The sequence below is a fragment of the Streptopelia decaocto genome, assembly GCF_964273445.1.
Source record: "Streptopelia decaocto genome assembly, chromosome: 3".
NCBI lineage: Eukaryota > Metazoa > Chordata > Aves > Columbiformes > Columbidae > Streptopelia > Streptopelia decaocto.
This window is the reverse complement of record NC_138656.1, coordinates 82,654,632-82,674,330: the sequence shown is the minus strand read 5'-3', so window position 1 is coordinate 82,674,330 and position 19,699 is coordinate 82,654,632. Positions and strand designations below refer to the sequence as shown.

The window sequence follows — 19,699 nt, the reverse complement described above, 5'->3', positions numbered from 1 at the left end:
TCAGTTATTCCTCAGAACTGGAAAAACCCACAAAGCCCTGGTGCATGGCCACCGGTGAAACACAGACAAAGGGTGAATTTGCACAGAGGAGCAGACTGAGCTTGCAGTGGGACCTTCTGTAAGACCGTTCAGCTCAGTGACCCACAGAAAATTCATCCAGCCAAGACCAACAGCAGCAGCATATGGAGTATTTTCTTCCAAATCAGTGATTTGCATCAGCCCAGGGAAAGACCTGTCAGGTGGCCAAGTTGGCCACCAGGGCCAGAGGAGGCAGGCGAGGAGGAGGAGTACAGCAGGTCAGAGAGCCCTCTGCTTTTGGTGGTACCAGCTGAGCTCCTCATAAGCCAGTCCCTGCCCTCCAGGTCAGGAAACGCACTCAATCCTATTGATGTGGCCACAGGATACAACCGTTCATCAGCCAGTGGATTCCTTCTCAGACCATTGTAGCTCATCAAAGACAGGCAAGTCCATGGCAAAACCACAGATATATTTTCCTTGTCACCTTTGCCATGAATCCTTTCTTTTGACTGGCTCCTTGCTTTGAGAGGTGACATTGCTTACATCCAAGGCAGATGTGACCTTCCTAATGCACAATCCAGCATCCTTCAGACAATGACTAGCACATGGCCCTTCTGTCACCCCACAAATGCGTCATCTTCTGGTTTAACTAGAGGAAACAATGGTTTCATTAGGTGGAAATATTGTAGCAATGGCTTTGCAGTATTCTGCTCCCCTTCATCCTCATCAATTGGGTAGCTGTGGAGGATTGATAAGGTCTAAAAAGCAAATTAGCTTATAGAACGCTGTGTTTAAGGAGGTGGTTTGTTACTTCTGGTTCTTTCAGTTGACCGAATAAGTGATGGTAGGTCTAACTACATACCATGCCTGTCTTACCTATAGAGTTTTAATGCAGTCCTTTTCAATCTGAAATCACTCTATGAGTTTATACCTTAGTTGCAGCCACACTTCCTTCTACTCTCCATGATTATTTAGGACTGAGTAAACAAAAGTTAAAAACAACACCAGGAGAAAGAATTTCTGTAGGACATTACTCCTGTTCAGTAAAATGTGTTTTGTTTTTCTTTAAACAAGGTGGCAAAAACCAGTGTATCTGTGGTGATAACAAGCATTTTGATGTGCAGTATAATCAGCAGGGAAACAACGCAGTCCTGCTGATAGGCAGTGCCCTGTTGGTATCCAATTAGACTTTCTTTGCTCAGATACCTTGTGAAGTCATATACGGTGGTCAAGGAAAGCCTGGGCAATGATTCAAATACTCATCTATGCCCTTAATGCCCTGAAATACCTAATAGCTCTTCAGTGTAGTCACAGTATCACAGTATGTTTGGGATTGGAAGGGACCTCAAAAGATCATCTAGTCCAATCCCCCTGCTGGAGCAGGAACACCTAGGTGAGGTGGCACAGGAACATGTCCAGGCGGGTTTTGAATGTCTCCAGAGAAGGAGACTCCACAACCCCCCTGGGCAGCCTGTTCCAGTGCTCTGTCACCCTTACTGAGAAGAAGTTTCTTCTCAAATTTAAGTGGAACCTTTTGTGTTCGAGCTTGATCCCATTACCCCTTGTCCTATCATTGTTTGCCACCGAGAAGAGCCTGGCTCCATCCTCATGGCACTCACCCTTTATATATTTATAAACATTAATAAGGTCCCCCCTTAGTCTCCTCTTCTCCAAACTAAAGAGACCCAGCTCCCTCAGCCTTTCTTCATAAGGGAGGTGCTCCACTCCCTTAATCATCTTCGTTGCCCTATGCTGGACCCTCTCCAGCAGTTCCCTGTCCTTCTTGAACTGAGGGGCCCAGAACTGGATGGACACAATATTCCAGATGTGGTCTCACCAGGGCGGAGTAGAGGGGAAGGAGGACCTCTCTCGATCTACTAACCACCCCCCTTCTAATACACCCCAGGATGCCATTGGCCTTCCTGGCCACAAGGGCACAGTGCTGGCTCATGGTCATCCTGTTGTCCACCAGGACCCCCAGGTCCCTTTCCCCTACACTGCTCTCTAATATGTAATCTCCCAACCTCATGTTTGGGATACTTAAATTGGACCTCTGCTACAGCAAGTCTCAATCACAGAATCACAAAATCACAGAATCACAGAATCACAGAATGTTAGGGATCGGAAGGGACCTCAAAAGATCACCTAGTCCAATCCCCCTGCCAGAGCAGGAACACCTAGGTGAGGTTACACAGGAATGTGTCCAGGCAGGTTTTGAATGTCTCCAGAGAAGGAGACTCCACAACCCCCTTGTGTAGCCTGTTCCAGTGTTCTGTTACCCTTACTGAGAATAAGTGTCTTCTCAAATTTAAGTGGAACCTCTTGTGTTCCAATTTGAACCCATTACTCCTTGTCCTATCATTGGTTGTCTCATGACTGGCCGCCAAATGGATTTGACTCCGTTCACTACAACTCTTTGGGCAGAGTAGAGGGAAAGGAGAACCTCTCTCGACCTACTAACCACCCCCCTTCTAATACACCCCAGGATGCCATTGGCCTTTCTGGCCACAAAGGCACAGTGCTGGCTCATGGGCATCCTGCTGTCCACCAGGACCCCCAGGTCCCTTTCCCCTACACTGCTCTCTAACAGGTCATTCCCCAACTACTTATACTGGAATGTCGGGTTGTTCCTGCCCAGATGCAAGACTCTACACTTGCCCTTGTTATATTTCATATTTCATATATTTCCCTACCCAACTCTTCACCTGTCCAGGTCTCGCTGGATGGCAGCACAGCCTTCTGGTGTGTCAGCCACTCCTGCCAGTTCGATGTCATCAGCAAACTTGCTGACAGTGCACTCTATTTCCCCATCCAAGTCGTTGATGAATATATGCTCAAAATCACTTCAGAAAGGCTCCAAAGTCCAACCAACACAGCCCATGTCAGGGCAGGCACGAGGCTGCCCTCAGCACTGCCTCTGACTCTTGCCAGAGAAACCACTTGTAATGAATATTATTTGTAGTGGCACACAGCTGCTGACATTGCAGCAGTGCCCACAGTGCTTCCAAACAACCACGTCGTGGTCAGGACAGTGCTAAGAGAGAAGACACGGTCTCTGCCAGGACAGCCTCACAGAGCAACCAGGCTGTGCCAGAAGAGGAAGGCAGCGGTCAGACGTGGACCCACGGGCCTCCCTGGTGCCCAAGGGCTGTGTGCCCAGCACACACTGAGCAGCCACCCTCAGCTTCCAGACTGTAAGAGATACTCTCTGTGTGTGAGTGCTTAATTTAGCCTTGATTCAGGAAATCACAACCCTCCCAAAGTCTATTTACTGCTGCAATTTCCATGTTTGTCTGAACACTAAGCACAGATTAAAAAACAGACAACAAACAAACAAAAACCAGAGGAACACTGCCAAGTTGGTATTTGTCTCTCTCTCCTATTCCTCCCCTATCTGCTCTGGAAGATAAAATACCATGTCCTTACTCTTTTATTTTCTTCATGTTCCTAGGCCAAACACTCAGTTTGGTTCCCAGATAACCAGCAGTTACCTCATTGCAAGGGCAAAGTCTAAAGTCAAGTCCAGAGCTGCCATGAAGTCATATTAAACCCAAAATAAAGGGTATTCAGTGTAAAGCTCGATGGTCTGGAAAGCCCTTCAGAGAAGAGGCCTGAGGTTGGGCTAGGTGTCAGTACATCAGTGAAACTGCTTTTACTTTTTTACTTTTCTGCAGTTAATCGTGAATTTGAGGGATGATTAAACAGTGAATACAACAGAGAGAGGGAGAAATCATTTGAACTCTGAACTGAAATGTGGGGCTCTTAATACAAGCAGTATGAAGACAAGAATGTAAAATTTACTTATCAGTGGAAATATTTGCCCTGCCTTTCTTGGGTAAAATCCTCCTATAGCCAGCAGAAGCAATTACTGCTTTTCCCTTCCCCCTGCTCCTCATTCAGCACCTGGGGCTGTGGCAATGAGAAAGCCCATCAATGGGAACGGGGGCATGTTGAGACATCAAGACCCTTTGGAGGAAGCTTGGACAAGAGGCTGGGCTGAGCAGGGAAGGGTGGGTGAAGGGCCAGTGGGGCCAGCCCAAATGTTGCTGCCTGGGACCCAGTGATAGGAACTGAATGATCACCAAGTCCTGCTCTAGGCAATAAGCATAAATGGTAATGATCATTGCTTATTCACTCGGCCCTTCATTCTTCAAAACTTCTACCAAGATGCAGTTTTGTAGAGGCACTTGATGGGAGCAACATTGTAAATGCCCTGTGAAGAAATGCCTTCTTTAAACCACAGAAACCAACCCTGGGTTTCCTTGAAGGTCATCTTGGCTACAGTGTGAACCATTGAATTAAATGTCTGTTGATCAGTCACAGAAATATGTCAAGAGATGTTTGGTCTCACTAACCCTTGGAGTCAATTGGGAACTGCGAGCTTTTCAATCCCGTCCCTCTGGAAACTAAATTGTTGAACTGCTGAGACTCCAGATGCCAAATTCTCCATCAAATGCCACTAGGGATGAGTAAACAGAAAAAAAAAACCCTTATTGGGGGGGAGCAGAGGATGAGGAAGGTATGAATGGAAAGAGAAAAGAACAGCTGAGATGGTCTCTGACACACTGAACAGTGTAACTTAGATTATAGGGCTAAATGTAAAAAGGCCCTCATCAACTAGCTTCTCCTTGCCACAAACAACATGTTATCAATATTCATTTTTTCTTCAGAGAGAGGAAGAACAGAAGGATCCGCTTTGAGAATTACAAGCAGGGAAAGACCTGAATACTGTGACACTGGAGAAATCTCAAAGCTCGGGCTCCTCCCTAGGATGGTCTCTGCGGGACGGGAAGCTAACTAGACCCACATAAAAGCTGTGGGTTTGGCTGAGAAAAGGAAGCCATGCTGCTTTGCTCAAAGACTGCAGCCCAGCAAAGCTTTTCAGCTCACACTTTAGGGTCTCTGAAAAGTGGCAGCCAAATTCATGGAATTATTCAAATTAAACATGAGCTCAACTATTTATAGATCAAGGTCTAGAGAGAAATTGTATAACCTTCAACAGAAGCATTTCTTCCAGAAACAGCAAAAGTGTCAACATCCATTATCTCCGTCACTGTCCACAGCAATATCTTGCAGAACACAAATCCTAATTCAGCAGAACTGATACAAACAGAAAGCAAACCCTAGACTCTTAAAAACCTTCACAGAAGTCACAGACTTCAACTTACAACACAGAAATGAGCCCACCAATAAACTGCTCCCCTTGCATCTCAGACGCAGCAGCTTCCAAGCAAGCTCAAGGCACTCGCACAGTCATTAACAAATTTGACTATAGGAAAATTGGAAATGGAAAAGAGGAGTTTTTAATTTTGAGAGAAATATTTATATTTGCACATTGAGAGAGGATTTAAGTATAACCCAAGGTTGATGGGAGCACTTCTACTTTCTCTCTTGTATAGGGTTGTATCCATTAGCCCCACAGTTTCTGCATGGGATTTAAAAATTATGTGATAGAGTACCCTTGCATCTTCTCACTGTAAACGTACCATCTTCTGAATCTGCACCAGCAAAATCTTATTTCTGTAAATTCCTGCATGTCAGTGTCCTTGCCTCAAATCAAAGTTGAATATTAAAAAGATACTCAGGGACCAGCCTATCAAGGTGTTTGTGGCTTTATATGTCCTTCTTCCTTTGCCAAGTTCACAACCCAGTGTCCTGAGATTCAGTGGTGAGAGTGCTCCCTCATTTCTCTTTCCTCTGCAGTGAGCTGCTCTGTTTTGTGACCTGCTCTTCACTGGAAGCCATTACACACTCAGCTTAGGTGCTGCATATAGAAAAGGTGCTGCACCTTGAGAGCAAACCCGATTTGCATCCTCATTCAGTGGCTGCACAAGTAGAATAGACAGACCCAACAAGTCTCCATTTTGAGTGCGTTCTGACACCAAGGAGACTTTGTGGCTTGTTTTGTCTTGCAAAAACTCCATTTTGGATACTAAACTCTGTCCCAGGTTGAGTGGGATGTCTTGTCTGGGGTTAGCCCCTCCAGGGAACCCTGGAGGTTTCTACATGTCCCGTTCAGGAATTACTTCAGAAGGTGCCCAACATTAAAGCTGGTCACGTCCAGGATGTCTCAGCACCTAAAACTACCCACTGAGAAGCAGCCAGGAAAGCTGCAAAGGACCAGCCAGTTCCCACTCAGAAACAGGTACTGGACACAAACATGGATTTTATCTTTTAAGACTGCAGCAGGCTTTGGAAGATAGGGAATAGCACACTACCATGAAAATGCCTGCTGTCAGTTTTCCGCTCCAGCTCTGAGACTAAAGCTTTGTGACATCTCTTCAATTTTTCTCTTTGGCAGTGATTTCAAAGTCTCATTGCCTTTCCCTGAGACACTCTCTCTGTCCCCTCATCTGTCTCTGAAGGAGGGAGGCAAATGTAGGATAAAAATACCTACATGGGAAACAAGCAGGTTTGAGACTACTTTGCTGGCATATTGCATACACACAGAGAGGCTCAGAAATGTCCATAAGGGATCCCAGGTCTGCAAGCTGCAAAACAATCTTCAGTGTTTCTGCATGTATGTCTGTGTGTATACATATATATGTATATATGTATATATGTATATATGTATATATGTATATATGTATATATGTATATATGTATATATGTATATATGTATATATGTATATATGTATATATGTATATATGTATATATGTATATATACATATATATGTATGGGTCCTCTTACGCACGGGCAGTTTCCAAGCAGTCACCACCAGATGCACTCATCAGCTGCCACGTGACTGCAGAGACCTTCGTTTCTTTGCATCTCCTTGAGGGACAAGCGAGTTTCATTCCAGCCCTTGGTATGAGCCCTAAGTGAACTACTGATGCTTCATTCACACCGCCACTCATCCATCCTGATGAAAATTCTGCCAAGAAAGGCCAGCGAGGACCAGCTGATGTTAGGTTATTAGGCTATGAAGAAATATAATAAAAGCACAGCAATAGGCTGTTCCTCAGCAAAGAAGATACAGCTATTTTAAGTATCAGCTAAAGCTGCTTATTCACAGGATCCCTGTAAAATATGAGATGTCATAGATGAAATAGTGCTTAAACTGGATGTTTAAGGAAGGCAACAAACCAAACATTTACATAATCTTTAAATATTAATATTTGTAAATAATACCTGAACATCTGCTAGCTAGAACAAGGTCACTGACATGGAGATAACTCCCTAAGGGTCATAACAAGCACAGTCTATTTTAGTTTATAGAGGCTACTTTGAACATCAGCAAAGCAAAAATCTTTGTCATTACCACTGTACCCAATAGCTTGCCTCTAATGGGCTGAAAGCAGGCAAGACAACCATGCCTAGTGGGCTGTTAATAACACAACTTACACAACATTTGCTTGCTCACTTGCTCTTTACAAAGATACTTCTTCTTGAAAAAACCTTCACCGTTCTCTAATGTTTTTCTTCCATTTCACCTTGCATAACCCCGGCTTGCCCTGCCCCATGGTCACAGCTGTGTTGGGCTGGCAGCGTGCTGATCATCCCATGCAGAGCAGCAAGAGTCACCATTCCCACACTAAAGTAGCTACAGATCCCATCCCCTTTTAGCTTAAAGTTCAGTGGTGAAGCGGTAGAGTGGTCCACTAAAAATGCTGAAGGTTAACAGCTGCCCATTATTCCACAGAGCCTGGGAACCATCGCTTTTACAGTATTGGGTATCTTTATAGTCTAATATCACTCACAATCTCCTTATGATATTATTTATGTTTTCCAGAGATGAATTGCCTTTCTCACCTGCACCACAACATCACAGGCCCAGTGCAATGCCACGGAGCTCTCCATTAGACCATGGTCACTGAGTTGCCCTCGGAGAGCAAAGCCAGGCGTAGGGCAGTGACCAGTTACAGTCACACACATCCCACAGGCTCCTCTACTCCGCTTCAGTGGTACCAAAGCCTTTTTATCCTACGCAGGTCAGACCACATCAGTTTGACTGGCATTGCTGATGCAAAAATCTGGAAGGACTCACAGGGCATGGCAAATCACTGTGACTGCCTGACGAATAGTATTACAGAAGAAAATATAAGGATCGCATCTTACCAGGCTTTTGTTTCTTTCCTTTATTTTATTTTTTTCCCCTCAGGCTTATAATCTGTCACTAAAACTCTGCTGCATAATTCTGCAGCTGTACAAGAACCTGTAGCCCCCAAGCTATGTCTGTGTGTGTGAATTGTGCTTTCCAAGGCTGGAGCCTCAACAAGAGTCATTGCTATGTTTTTTTCCTCGCCGTACAAATTTTAGTGCAACTTTCCTAACACCCCACCTTTGTTCCAGGTAGCCCCGAAAGATAAGGAGGTTTTGAGGAAAAATTACAGAAGCATCATGTTTTTCCTTTACCAAAGGTCACCTTCTCACCAAAGGCTGCTAGGATATTTCTCAACTTTCTACATGTTACTCAAAGTTTTTAGGCTCTAGCAGTATCCTAATGCCTGTGATGGGAGGTAGCATAGGAAAACAAGACAATGGGATTAAAATGCAGTTACGTTAGCACTGGAGGAGTAACCGTGGAACTCTGTGTCTACTTGGTGGGAACTGTGCACAAAGGTATTCCTCACGTGGTCTGTGCCTTTGATAAAAAATAGTAGAAATTTTATCTGTTTACAGAAATACAGTGCAGTGGTGATATCACGTGTTGATTTAATCATTGGAAGTGTTCAAGGTCAGGCTGGAGCAATCTGATTTAGTGAAAGGCATTCCTGCCCATGGCAGAGGGGTGGATTGGATGACCTTTGAAGCCTCCCCACAGCATCCTGTTATTCTGTGATAAACCACTGCTGTGCTGGGAGAGCCATGTGGGATGACACACAATCACCAATATCCATGACGGAGCAGCGTGCCAACAAAACAAAGCCGAACCGAAGGCCATGGACATCCAGCCAACACCTCACAGATCCAGGCTTTGCAGACAGAACAGAAGAATCGGGGGGAAGGGGCGGTGGAATTAAAAAAGGAAGCTTAAAAACTCAGGTAAAGAAAACCAAGATCAAAAAATAAACAAACAAATGGGAGACTGAGCTAACAAGGTGGCTGGCTGGACAATCCTGACAATGTCCATCTCCTCCTGGTGCCAGGAGGATTTAGGTCAGTCCATGAAACAAATCTCACAGCTCCCTGGTCCTTTCATCTTTCAGAGGTCAGGTTCCTTCCCAAATCCGCCCTGCTGAAAGGCTCACCTTCCAAAAGAAACAACCTGGCAGGAGAGGAAGCACCAGCAATAAGCCACAATCTCCCTTTCTGTAACCAGAGGGTGGAGCAGCAGTATCACTGTCAGGGAGAAACCCATCCGGAGCAGGTGAGGGGTTGCCCTTGGGCCCCTCATTCAGTATCACATTGACAGCTGATTCAAAAACGAGCAGGCATACCCAGGGCCTCCAGAACCAGTGCCCAGACCTCAGCCCTGAGCCTCAGCTGCATGCCTAAGCTTGTCAGATGTGCCCACACCAACCCCAGGGAGGTTTGTCCATGTTCCACCTAGAGGACAATTTAAGGCAAACTCTTCAACCCTAGAAATAGCAGGTCAAGTTACCACCGATTATCAATAGAGTTACTTCCAATGGGGAGGCTGGACTGCAACTTGTTAGCAAATTACAGTGTGTGTGGGGGAAACACGGGTGATGACACATTTTGAACTCTGGAGTTGGGAGATGTATGAGCTGTGAGCATGGGGACAGCACTGTGCTGTCAGATCAGCACATCTGCACTGTGGGGCGAGAAATATCTCTCCAGCTGTGCCAGGAATGGACAAGGTCAGAGATGCTCTCTTGGACTAGGTGCAAAATGCAAAATACCTCAGTGAACAACTGGAGAGGGAGATGTTGCCCTTCATCCTAGAAAGCCGATTGACAAAGGATGCAATATTAGTCATTCATCAAAAGCTGCAGAAATCTCTGTCCTTAGCTCTGAATGGTCTTGGTTATTCATCTAATCAGAAGAGGGATGTCCGTGCTGGTATATCAGCACATTTTTTTATTCAGGTAATTTTCCACCTCTGCAGTGGTGAGCTTAGAAGGATCAGGTGAGCATGTTCCTGTAGCTGGGTACAACAGAAGACAGAAGTGCAGGTGATGGAGGCATCCTCTCCTGCCCTTGTGTTTGCTTTAGAGAGACAAGATTTTATCTGGACAAAAATACTCCGTTTTCTCCTAGGAACGGTGTGATGTGGTCCACCCAAAGAGCTCTTTATTTTGCAGTTTGATCACATCAGCTAAAAGGGTCATTGCAACTTCACAACTACAAGTGAACATTAAAACCTGCAGTCCCAACAGTGACATACTTACCAGGAGGGTCCATCCAGAGCACTAGCCAAAAAAAAGAGCCAACTTCAGAAACAGAAAGGAATGAAGGAGCTGTACAGAGGACTGGAAGGTGAGGATGAGGCCTCTCTGAGTTGCCTTAAATATCTCCTGAAACCATCCAAGCCCTTTCCCTTCTCACTAGTGCAGCCGGCCAGAGACTTTTTTTTTCTTTTTTTTTTTTTTTTAATCACATGATTGATGACTTTCAATTAGATGAGCATGAAATCAAGGGAACAACTTTATCCTCACCTCCAAAAGCCGGTCGCATGGTGAAGTCATGGTCATCAACCCTGAGAAGCTGCTCCGTCCTTCCTTTCCAAGTTTTGGTCACGTCATTGTTCTTGTTATAGATGCGACTGCAAAAGACAGCGATAGCGTTGGTGTGGCGTCTCTGCAGCACTCTGTGGCTGAACACGGCCTGGCCCATTTTGGAGCCCCAGGAGTGGCGGCCTTGTGGGCACAGCCCCACAGAGGGAAGGGCGGTTGCTGCCAGCACCATGGCACAGGCCAGCATGGCAGCCCCAGCGCTGCCTCTCCACAGCACCAACTCAGACCTGGCCCTGCCACCTCAGACGGATCTGAGATGGACACGGTGCTCTCTCTACCCCAGACACCACGGCTCCCAAGGAGACATAAGGCCAAGTGTGCAACTTCTCACAGAGCAGCTGTGATGCAGCAAATATGACAGAAAAAGCAACAGTAGAAGCAGTTGACTCTGCCCCACGTTACCCAGCCAGGACTTGCCTGGGTACCAAGGTGACATTGTCACGAGAAAGCTCTGTTTGACAGTGGCTAGGCAATGTCACACACTATTCTGAGGCTAGCTGCCCCAGGAACATCAGCTGGGTACCAGTAACTTGTGAGGACAGAGGACTCGCTTTGGCTTTTGACTTTTAACAATGAGACAAATTCACGCATTTCCATCCACAGCAGCAGGAAAAGAAGGGTTTGACCTGAAGAAGTCGGCAAGACCTGCAATCCTCCACTTTTCCAAATATTAAGGGGGAATAAGTCCTAACTCTTTATTTGAGAGATCATGTAACAGTAGAACAAGGAGGACAACAAACCCCTTATGAAAGTGTAAGACAGTCACAAAAATGGCACAAGTGGGTAACTAACAGCAGACAGACAGGTACTGCATGGACTTTTGAAGAAAATCTTGATCGGCAACCCTGGCATTCCCCAGTGGTGCAGGAAGGATTTGGACCATTAAGATTCCTCAACCTCTTTGCTCTGGGCATAAGAAGTGACAAAGTTGTAAATACTGCTGCAATTAGCATTTTGTCATCAACTTACTAAAAAGAATAATAATAAATAGAAATAACTTTATACAAAGTGGTTTAAATTCATTTGCTTGTGTGGGAGAAATATTACTGACAGTAGAGAACAAAAATCTCAGAGGAAAAATAAATTGACTATTCTAACAGATACAAACCCAAAGATGCATTAGGCTTAAAACCTTGGTCAAAAATTCAGAGCTTAGAAAAATATCATCACACGCATAAGTCTGGCTGTGTAACGGCCATGGATGTGCTTTAGGGTCATTAAAATATACATCATGATGAGCAGGAGCAAAGAGAGCATACATCACAAATCAGAAGAAAAATTTTGCATCAGAGCATTGAATTCAGAAAAGAAATTATAAAACCTAAGGGGTGTTGATAGTTGCAGTTAACATGGAGAACTTGCTTACTTTAATAAGGAGGTAAAAAAGAAGCAACAGAATTTATTAAAAAAGTATTAAATTGATGTTTTGAAGGAATATAAGCCCTTGTGCTTCATGGCACACATTACATATGAAAATCTGAGTCCCATTCACTTCCTTTTGTGCCCTGTTTAAATTGGGATATGCAAGCATCTCCATCCCTGATGGCTGTAAAAAGGAGCCAGCTGGAGCGAGTGCATTCCCAACACAGATGCATTAATGTTTACCTAAAAGCAGGGGGACAAACCTGAGCACGGCCATTAATGGGGATGGTGTGAGGCAAAAGTTTAGCTTCTCCCTGCTTGCTGCATGGGCAGGTTGTGTTTCTTTGCAAAGGCTGGAGCTGCTGACAAAGCTCTCTGCTTCACAGTCTGCAGTATTGCCTCTGTTCCTGAGAAGCTGGCAGTGGAGAAGAATGATGTGACTGTGTCTGCTTGACTTGAACCATCAGGAAAAGGCCTGAGCACCAGTGAATGTTCAATCAACTCTCTGTGCTCAAAGAATGGGGAAAAAATCCAGTTAAAAATCCAATCAATCTTTGGATTGCATGCTATATGAATAAATAGTATGGAAAACCCTGACAGTATTACAATGCCATCTTGTAAACCAATGGCATGGCTTCATTGAAATGCCAGGCTCTGATCAATTAATTTAAAAATCATCAAACAGCAAATAGGACACAGGAGAGTCGCTAAGAACAAGTCTGTGGCTGCAGAGGGTTGGCTGGAGACATTGACACTGCCTTAGGAAGAAAACAGGTTTTCAGGGAAGTCCTGAGCCAGCAGTTGCACTTAAGAGCCAGCATTGAATCATCAGTTCATGTGCAGACCTTCAGGTGCATGACAGACAATTCAGAATTTACAGACTGAGGTCCACCATTTATTTTTTAATCAATTTAATCCATTTACAAAGATTTTGTATAAAGCTATTTTTAATTACAAGCAACCTACACAGCCTTTGAAATGTATAATAACTTCCCGTCAATTTAATTCAAAAACAAGACCAAGTGTGTTTGGAAACAAACAAACAGATGAACAAACAAACAAAACCAAAACCCACAATGCATTCTTTATAACAGTGCGTGACATCAGCTATGCTGGTGTCGCCTGATCCTCTCTGGCAGGTGTCCTGTGCCACCCCACCACCGGTTGGCACCAGGAGCATCTCACGATCTGCAGCAGAGGTGGATGCAGCTGCCAGTGCCTTTGCAAAGCTGAAGGATGCACCGAACACTCCTGCACATCAGGCGTCTTCACTGACAGTCTGATCACTGGTATCTCATAAATCCTCCCTGATGTCCTTATGGTCTTTAGCACTTCTGATTATAGATTTGTCAGGGTTTCTTTCAGCTTTATGCACTCTCTGCAGTTCACCACTTTTCATTTAAAGCCACCCATCTCCCTTCCTCTGTTTTGCCATGTTTTTCATATATAATTTTATTGCTGTTTACATTTTGCTCAAGTGGGATGAGATTGATAAAACTGTCTTTTGTGAGGACTCTTCCCTGTTTACAGAGGAGAGAAGGGGACAGGTATCTCATTGAGCTTCTGTAAAGGCCCTAGATTTTTTTTCGTATTTTCCTTTCCAGTCACTTTTATTCAGAATTTTTCTCAGTTGCATAAAATAGATCCTTTTTATATTGCCAAATATATCAAAGAAAATTAAATTTTGATGGCATGAGAAATGACAGATAATAGCTCAGCAGGACTCAAAAAAGCAGTGGGTATCTATGCAGACATTCAGACCTGTCCAGAGCAAGATATAAAACTTCTAAAATTGCAATCAGTCCCAGTGCTGTGGGGCGTAAGGCAATGGCTACGTGGTGAGCCTGAAAGGAGACGGGATCTCCAGCCTGAGTCTGCACGTCCCTCTGGAGAACTCAGCATTGGCTTTGGTCACCAGATATCTCATGGTCATTGGACGTCAGCTCCTATTATCCTACTTCCTATTGGGATTCCTTAAAGTATTTTTACATTTCCAGCTAAAATCTCACCACACTTCAGTATGGAGCCGCTTTTTTACCAAGCGTATCCCAAACCCTGCACTCCTTGCCTCTTCCTACATCCATCCAGCCCAAAGCCAGCCCTACTAACCCCGGTAGAGGGGAACAGGTCTAGCAAAGGGAGCCAGCAGCTGCTGTTCTGCTGAAGGGGAAAACAAGGCACAGCTGCTGAAGAGACAGCGCTGAACGCTGTGAGGAGGCAGTGCCGAGCCTCTGAGCATCTCACAGTCTACACAGACAACTGCACAACTACTACAAGGTCAGAGGGGCAACGTTAGCAACAGCCAAGGAGTCACAACGGCAAACATGAAGACACGGAGCACACAGCCAAGAAGCAAGCATGAGCTTTGCTTCTCACATCTGCTGCTGCTGCTGCCATTTGCGTGTGTGCATGTTTCTCCCTGCTTTTGGTTCACATTGCTTCGTGGCCCTGCTGTGATGCTGCGGTGTTGGTGAAAAAAATCTCAGGAGACATCAGACCTTACACAATTAGGGGTTGTGCAATGCCCTGGGCATGAACCTCAGGTGAGCAACACACCTGTAGGAAATGGTTATCAACATTTTAACCACTGACCCATTCACACATATCACGTTTTCTAAGAAACCACCATACACCTGAGAGGATCAGCAGGGTCTGGGAGGTACCACAGGCCAGAAGACATGTTTGCAGAACCTGGTTGACAATTGGGGAAAAAATGCAGCCCTGCAAGGCAACAGAGGGAGCACGTCTGCCAGCAGGAGCCGTCTCAGCAGGGATCAGCAAGCTGCTTCCCCCATGGAACCCTGTTTGCAAAAACAGTCCTGAGGTTCGTGCTGCCGTGCCCTGATGGACTCCTTCCTGCTCTAGGTCCTAACCTCAGGCTGGCATGTAGCACGGCCTGAAAATCACATCTCTCATGAGGCATTCAAAATCACAGACCGCTTCCAAAAACCTTGCCAGGAAGTCTGTAGCTAACAGAAGCTCAAAGCCGCTTCTGTTTCAGAAGTGCAGTGTTTCTGCTGGCTGGAGCATGAGGCTTCTCGCAACTGTTAGGAGAGAGAAATAAGCAGGCTCGGAGCCAGGCTGCGTCTGTGTGTCTGTCTGGAAACACAGCATTCACAAGCACAGTCGAGATGGCAAATGTCTCCTGAGCCCTCTCTTCTAGGACAATTTATGCAGAGCAATGAACAGAAGCATTATCAGGAATTTTTATAGAGCAATGAATATTAACAAGAGCCCTCTTTTTCAGACTTCCTCTTTTTCTGTGTGGAAATCCTGCCCAGATGGGTAGTCTAGGAGGACTGCCAGCATTTGTTTGCAATTCCTGACATGCAGCCACCACAGAGCTACTGAAGAGTACCCCAGGCTGTCTCAAATCCAGTATTGGACATGCCAACAGCACTTGCTTGGCACTTACAGTAAGGCTGATGCTCCGAGTACACTACAAGCACACATGCACACGCACTGTATGGTCAGTACTACACGTAGCAAGTGTGACAGGCCCTGGCAGCAGCACACGCTCCCTGGGAAATCCTGGCTGGTAACATGGCCCACCCAACACAGAAATCTGCACCTTTCCACGCTTGCACCCTTTCCTTCAACACCAAAGTCTTTACCTCCTCTCTGGAAATGTATTCCCTGGTGTGCAGATAACACTGGGGCCAACATCCCCTGCCTGGCAGTCAACCAGGTGACTCTGATGGGTTTTACTTTGTATTTCATTTATCATTTGATTTCTCTACAACAGAATGAAATGCAGGGGGTTTTTTAGCCAACAGATCTTGTGTGAGTTGTGAGCCCTTGTTTCCCTGCATCATTCGCCAGCGGGTACAGCGGCAAAAAGGCTTTCAACTTTGCACAAAGAGGAATCACTGACTCCCTTCACCCAGGTTTGTAAGGTTAAGAAACAGAGACTGTATCTGTGGAAAACATTAAAACAACAACAACAAAAAACCCACAACCTACCGTCAAAGTACGAAAGGCGGGAGTTGCTACTCAATGAGCACACTCCAGTTTCCCATGCAAAGCCCAGGCTCTCAAGAGCAGAACATGAAGCTGCTCCAAGCAATGGTCGTGTAAATGCCGCACACAGGCAGCTCCTTCTTTAGGTCATACCGCTGGTTTGTAGGAGATTTGCATTATCAGGGAGGTGAGGGGTGCAGGAGTAAGAGAAAATGCAAAGTGACACAGTTTCTAATTAAGCATTATCCATCCTGCATGCTGAGCGAGGTACCACCCAGAAAAAACAACGCATTACAGTTCGATATTCATGTAAAACAAGCGGAGTAATTAAGGATGCACAGGCAACCTTTAACCTGGCATTTCTTATCAGGTTCCTAACCCCACAGCCCTAACCTGGCTTCAGCATTTTCCTTTCCCGGGTGGGCCCAGGCTGGTTTCTCTGTGTCCCACAGGACTCCGCAGGTAAGAACCTCTGCACAGCGTTCAAATAAAGAACCACAGAACCCCAGGTGTTCTGCACCCGCGCCAGCCAAGCCAGCTTCTTGAAATCAGTATAAAGATCTTGAGATCAGGATGGCGTATCAACTTCAAAGACACAAATCTCAAACTTACCAAATACAGATCCAAAACAAAACGTTCCTCGCTAATATATTTACTGTAAAATTCACTGTATTTCTTAGGGTAAGTCAACGAGAGAAATACTACGCAGAAAATGTGAGGCAGTTATTAAAAAGGACGCTGTTTTCTCTTACATTATTAGAAAACTAGCAGAGGTACTGGTTTTAATTTCCATTTACTGAAACAGTCCACTATTCATTGCTGGGTTAGAGACAACTGTATTTTTTTCTGTGTAAGTGGAAATTTCAAATAGCAATGTCACTGCTCCAGATGCTCTTTTTTATTTTTGTTTCATTTTGGCCATGCAATATTGCAGAATTCTCTGTATTTAAAATGTCATTCACATTTAATAGTCCCGAAAACTTGATTTTATAGACTTCTAAATAAGTACACTGTTTGCATAGGTAATGTAAAAAAAAAATGTATCTGTGTATATAAGGCATATAGATCCTCAGGTTCTACTTGGCTGGAAAACTGTTCATTAAAATCAAGACACCAAATAGCATCGGTTATTCTTTCCAGTAAATTAATCTACATAACTAATGTTAGCAGTACTTTGACTTCCACTCTATCACAACTTCACAAAAAAACAGCACTTTAGGAACTGTAAATTATTTTTGAAACTTTTAAATGTAGTACAAAATATTCAAACTTATTAAAACAGAGAACAGCACTACTTTTGGATAAAGTCGTGTTTAAAAGGAGGATTTATACTATTTTTTAACTTCAAAGTTGACAATCTCTACTACCTGTGAATGGTTTGCAAGGAAATACTGTTGAATCCCTCACATGTCTCAGAAATAGACTTGGAAAAATTTCCAGAGTTAACTGAAAGATCCCATTCAATAGCAGAGATTCTGTGGAAATCCGTGGTAAAACTTCAGTTTGCTTTAGGATTTCAGGATCAGGCCCCAGCTGTTTCAGCTTTATAACATTTATGTCACTACAAGCATGTGCTCTTGTGGTTTTCAGCTAGTGTAACTCTAAGAGTGTATTAGATATTCTTTGCTTTCAATTACATCACTTTTTTTTTTTGTAAAATGTTTGAGTACCACCACTTCCTATAAAATCAATACGTTAAGAGTTAAAGCAAAAAAACCCAACAAAATAAATGAAAAGATGGGGGTTTACAGCCATAGTGAAGCCATTTAATAAGATGGATTAACCCGATTTTATTTTTGAGCCATTCAAACAATGAACAGTCTCGTAAGGTACAATTGCCACTGAATGACATAACTACAAATAAGGATAACATACTTTGGTCTGTCTGACAGGTTTGGAATATTATCTTTTCTAATGTAAACCTCTGGTCAAATCTCAGCAACGGTAAACCTAATAAACTTTATTAAGATCTTTAACTCTTTCTCGTGCCTGCCCTTGACTTTAAAATCTGCTTTTTTTAAAAGTTTCCGTGTATTTCTTCAAAATATACTTTTAATTTTACAATCCCTGGATAACTTTCAGGGATTTATTTGTTATTAATTAGTATAATCCATGCTAACAAACATCCCCCACTCAGTTTGTTAGAGAATAATATGCAATTTCAAGTGAACATAAATAGCACAGACATTCCAGCGACGTGCTCTTGAAACAGTGCTGAAACAATACATAGATTTGATAATCTCTACTAATTACAACTCCTTTGAATTCTCTCAGTAACTCACATATAGGGCTAAGAACATTTTTACCACAACCCACGCTGAAGTGGCCAACTTACCTGCAAAACCTGCCTCATTAAGAGTTAATTATCATTAAATGTGTACATTTACAGTTAAAACTAAATGCAGTATCACAGATGAGTATAAAAATATTACGTATAAAGCTGTTTGCACATACAATATGCACAAAGACACTGACAGGGCAGATTTTTGTGTCTGTGTAGCGATGTATTTATAACACTCCAGGAAAAACGCCTGTGTTTGAATAGCCCTTACCTTGCCCTCTGCACCTCTGCCTGGCTCGTCCACCTCCTCCTCCGGTGCTTTCTGCTTTCCACAAGAAGAACCAAGCAGAAGATCAATAAAAGGAGTTTTGCAAAATAAGGCATCTTGCTGCAGACAGGACCCAGGCACCCTGCACGCCAGTGACCTCCGGTAGCACAAGTCCCCCCGGGTTTAAACATTGAATTAACCCGAATTCCGGCGCGGCGGGGATCGGCGCTGGAAACGTCGCTTTCCTGACGTGATGTTTTCGACAGGCTTTTAGGGGCTCCTCGCAAAAAGCTTTTCCCTCACCGCGGCTGAACGATTGGCCATTACCCACCAAGTTCACCTCCCCAAACACTTCCACTGGGTCCTAAAGGATATTTGCTAAAGCTATTATATAAAAACCTGCAATTCTGCACGCCAGCTTTTCGCTCAATCCTCTAATCTCAGGACAGAGCTATCCCCCTGCCAGACTGTGTCAAACCGCGCTGTCCCTTCTCATTAGGCTTTTCCAGATTTTCTGTTCCTCTGCATGGAATCTTTTTAAACTGGAAAGCACCCGTGCCACGTTCCAGATACGTGTGTCATTGTAAAATATACGTATTTTGATGGTTTTATAGCAGTTGAGATTTTATTTTATATGCTGTTAAAGATAAAATGATTTTTGGAGGAAATAGCTCATCTTTTATTTACTCTTTGCTTTTAAAGGAAACGTAAAACACAGTAACCCCAAAGTATCTATACATGCAATAGACTCTTTACATAAGTCAACATTAATACCTATTTTTTGAAATAGGAATTTGCACAACCAGGCATTTTTATTTTTATTCAAAAAGTCTGAAATAAAAATTGAAAAGCTATAAAGCAGCTATTTCTTTGACCACAAGGAAGAGGCTGTTTTCAGAAACCATTCAAAGGTTATTTTGTCACGACCTATCTGAAGGACTGAGCTGCTTTACCACCAACCAGCGTGTGGTACTGGTAGGAGAACAGTTTGCTTGGCCCACTAGCGAGTCTCTAGGAAAGGAAAAGCAAGTCCAGGGCAAAGCTCCCAGGGGAGTGAGCAAGTCTAAGCCCAGCAAAGCTGCCGTTTGGGTCAGACCTTGCCCAGAGCTCTTCTTCTGCAAGCCCAGGCTTGCGCTACCTGAACAGAACAGGTAATGCAGCAACTTGC

At 44.1% G+C, this 19,699-nt stretch overlaps 1 protein-coding gene across 1 annotated transcript in view; it reads right to left on the bottom strand.

Moving 5' to 3' along the window:
- The window catches only part of LOC309438411 (gamma-aminobutyric acid receptor subunit rho-2), a gene marked incomplete at its 3' end in the record, with an annotated part of 37,856 nt that extends 18,299 nt beyond the window's left edge, over nucleotides 1-19,557 (bottom strand). The window contains exons 1-2 of the mRNA XM_082049726.1: nucleotides 18,535-19,557; nucleotides 10,583-10,689 (exon numbers count right to left, since the gene is read on the bottom strand). Coding sequence (XP_081905852.1) covers nucleotides 10,583-10,689; nucleotides 18,535-18,722 — 295 coding nt within the window. The 5' untranslated portion in view covers nucleotides 18,723-19,557. The remainder of the gene's footprint in view (nucleotides 1-10,582; nucleotides 10,690-18,534) is intronic.
- Between the last annotated feature and the right edge of the window lie 142 nt (nucleotides 19,558-19,699).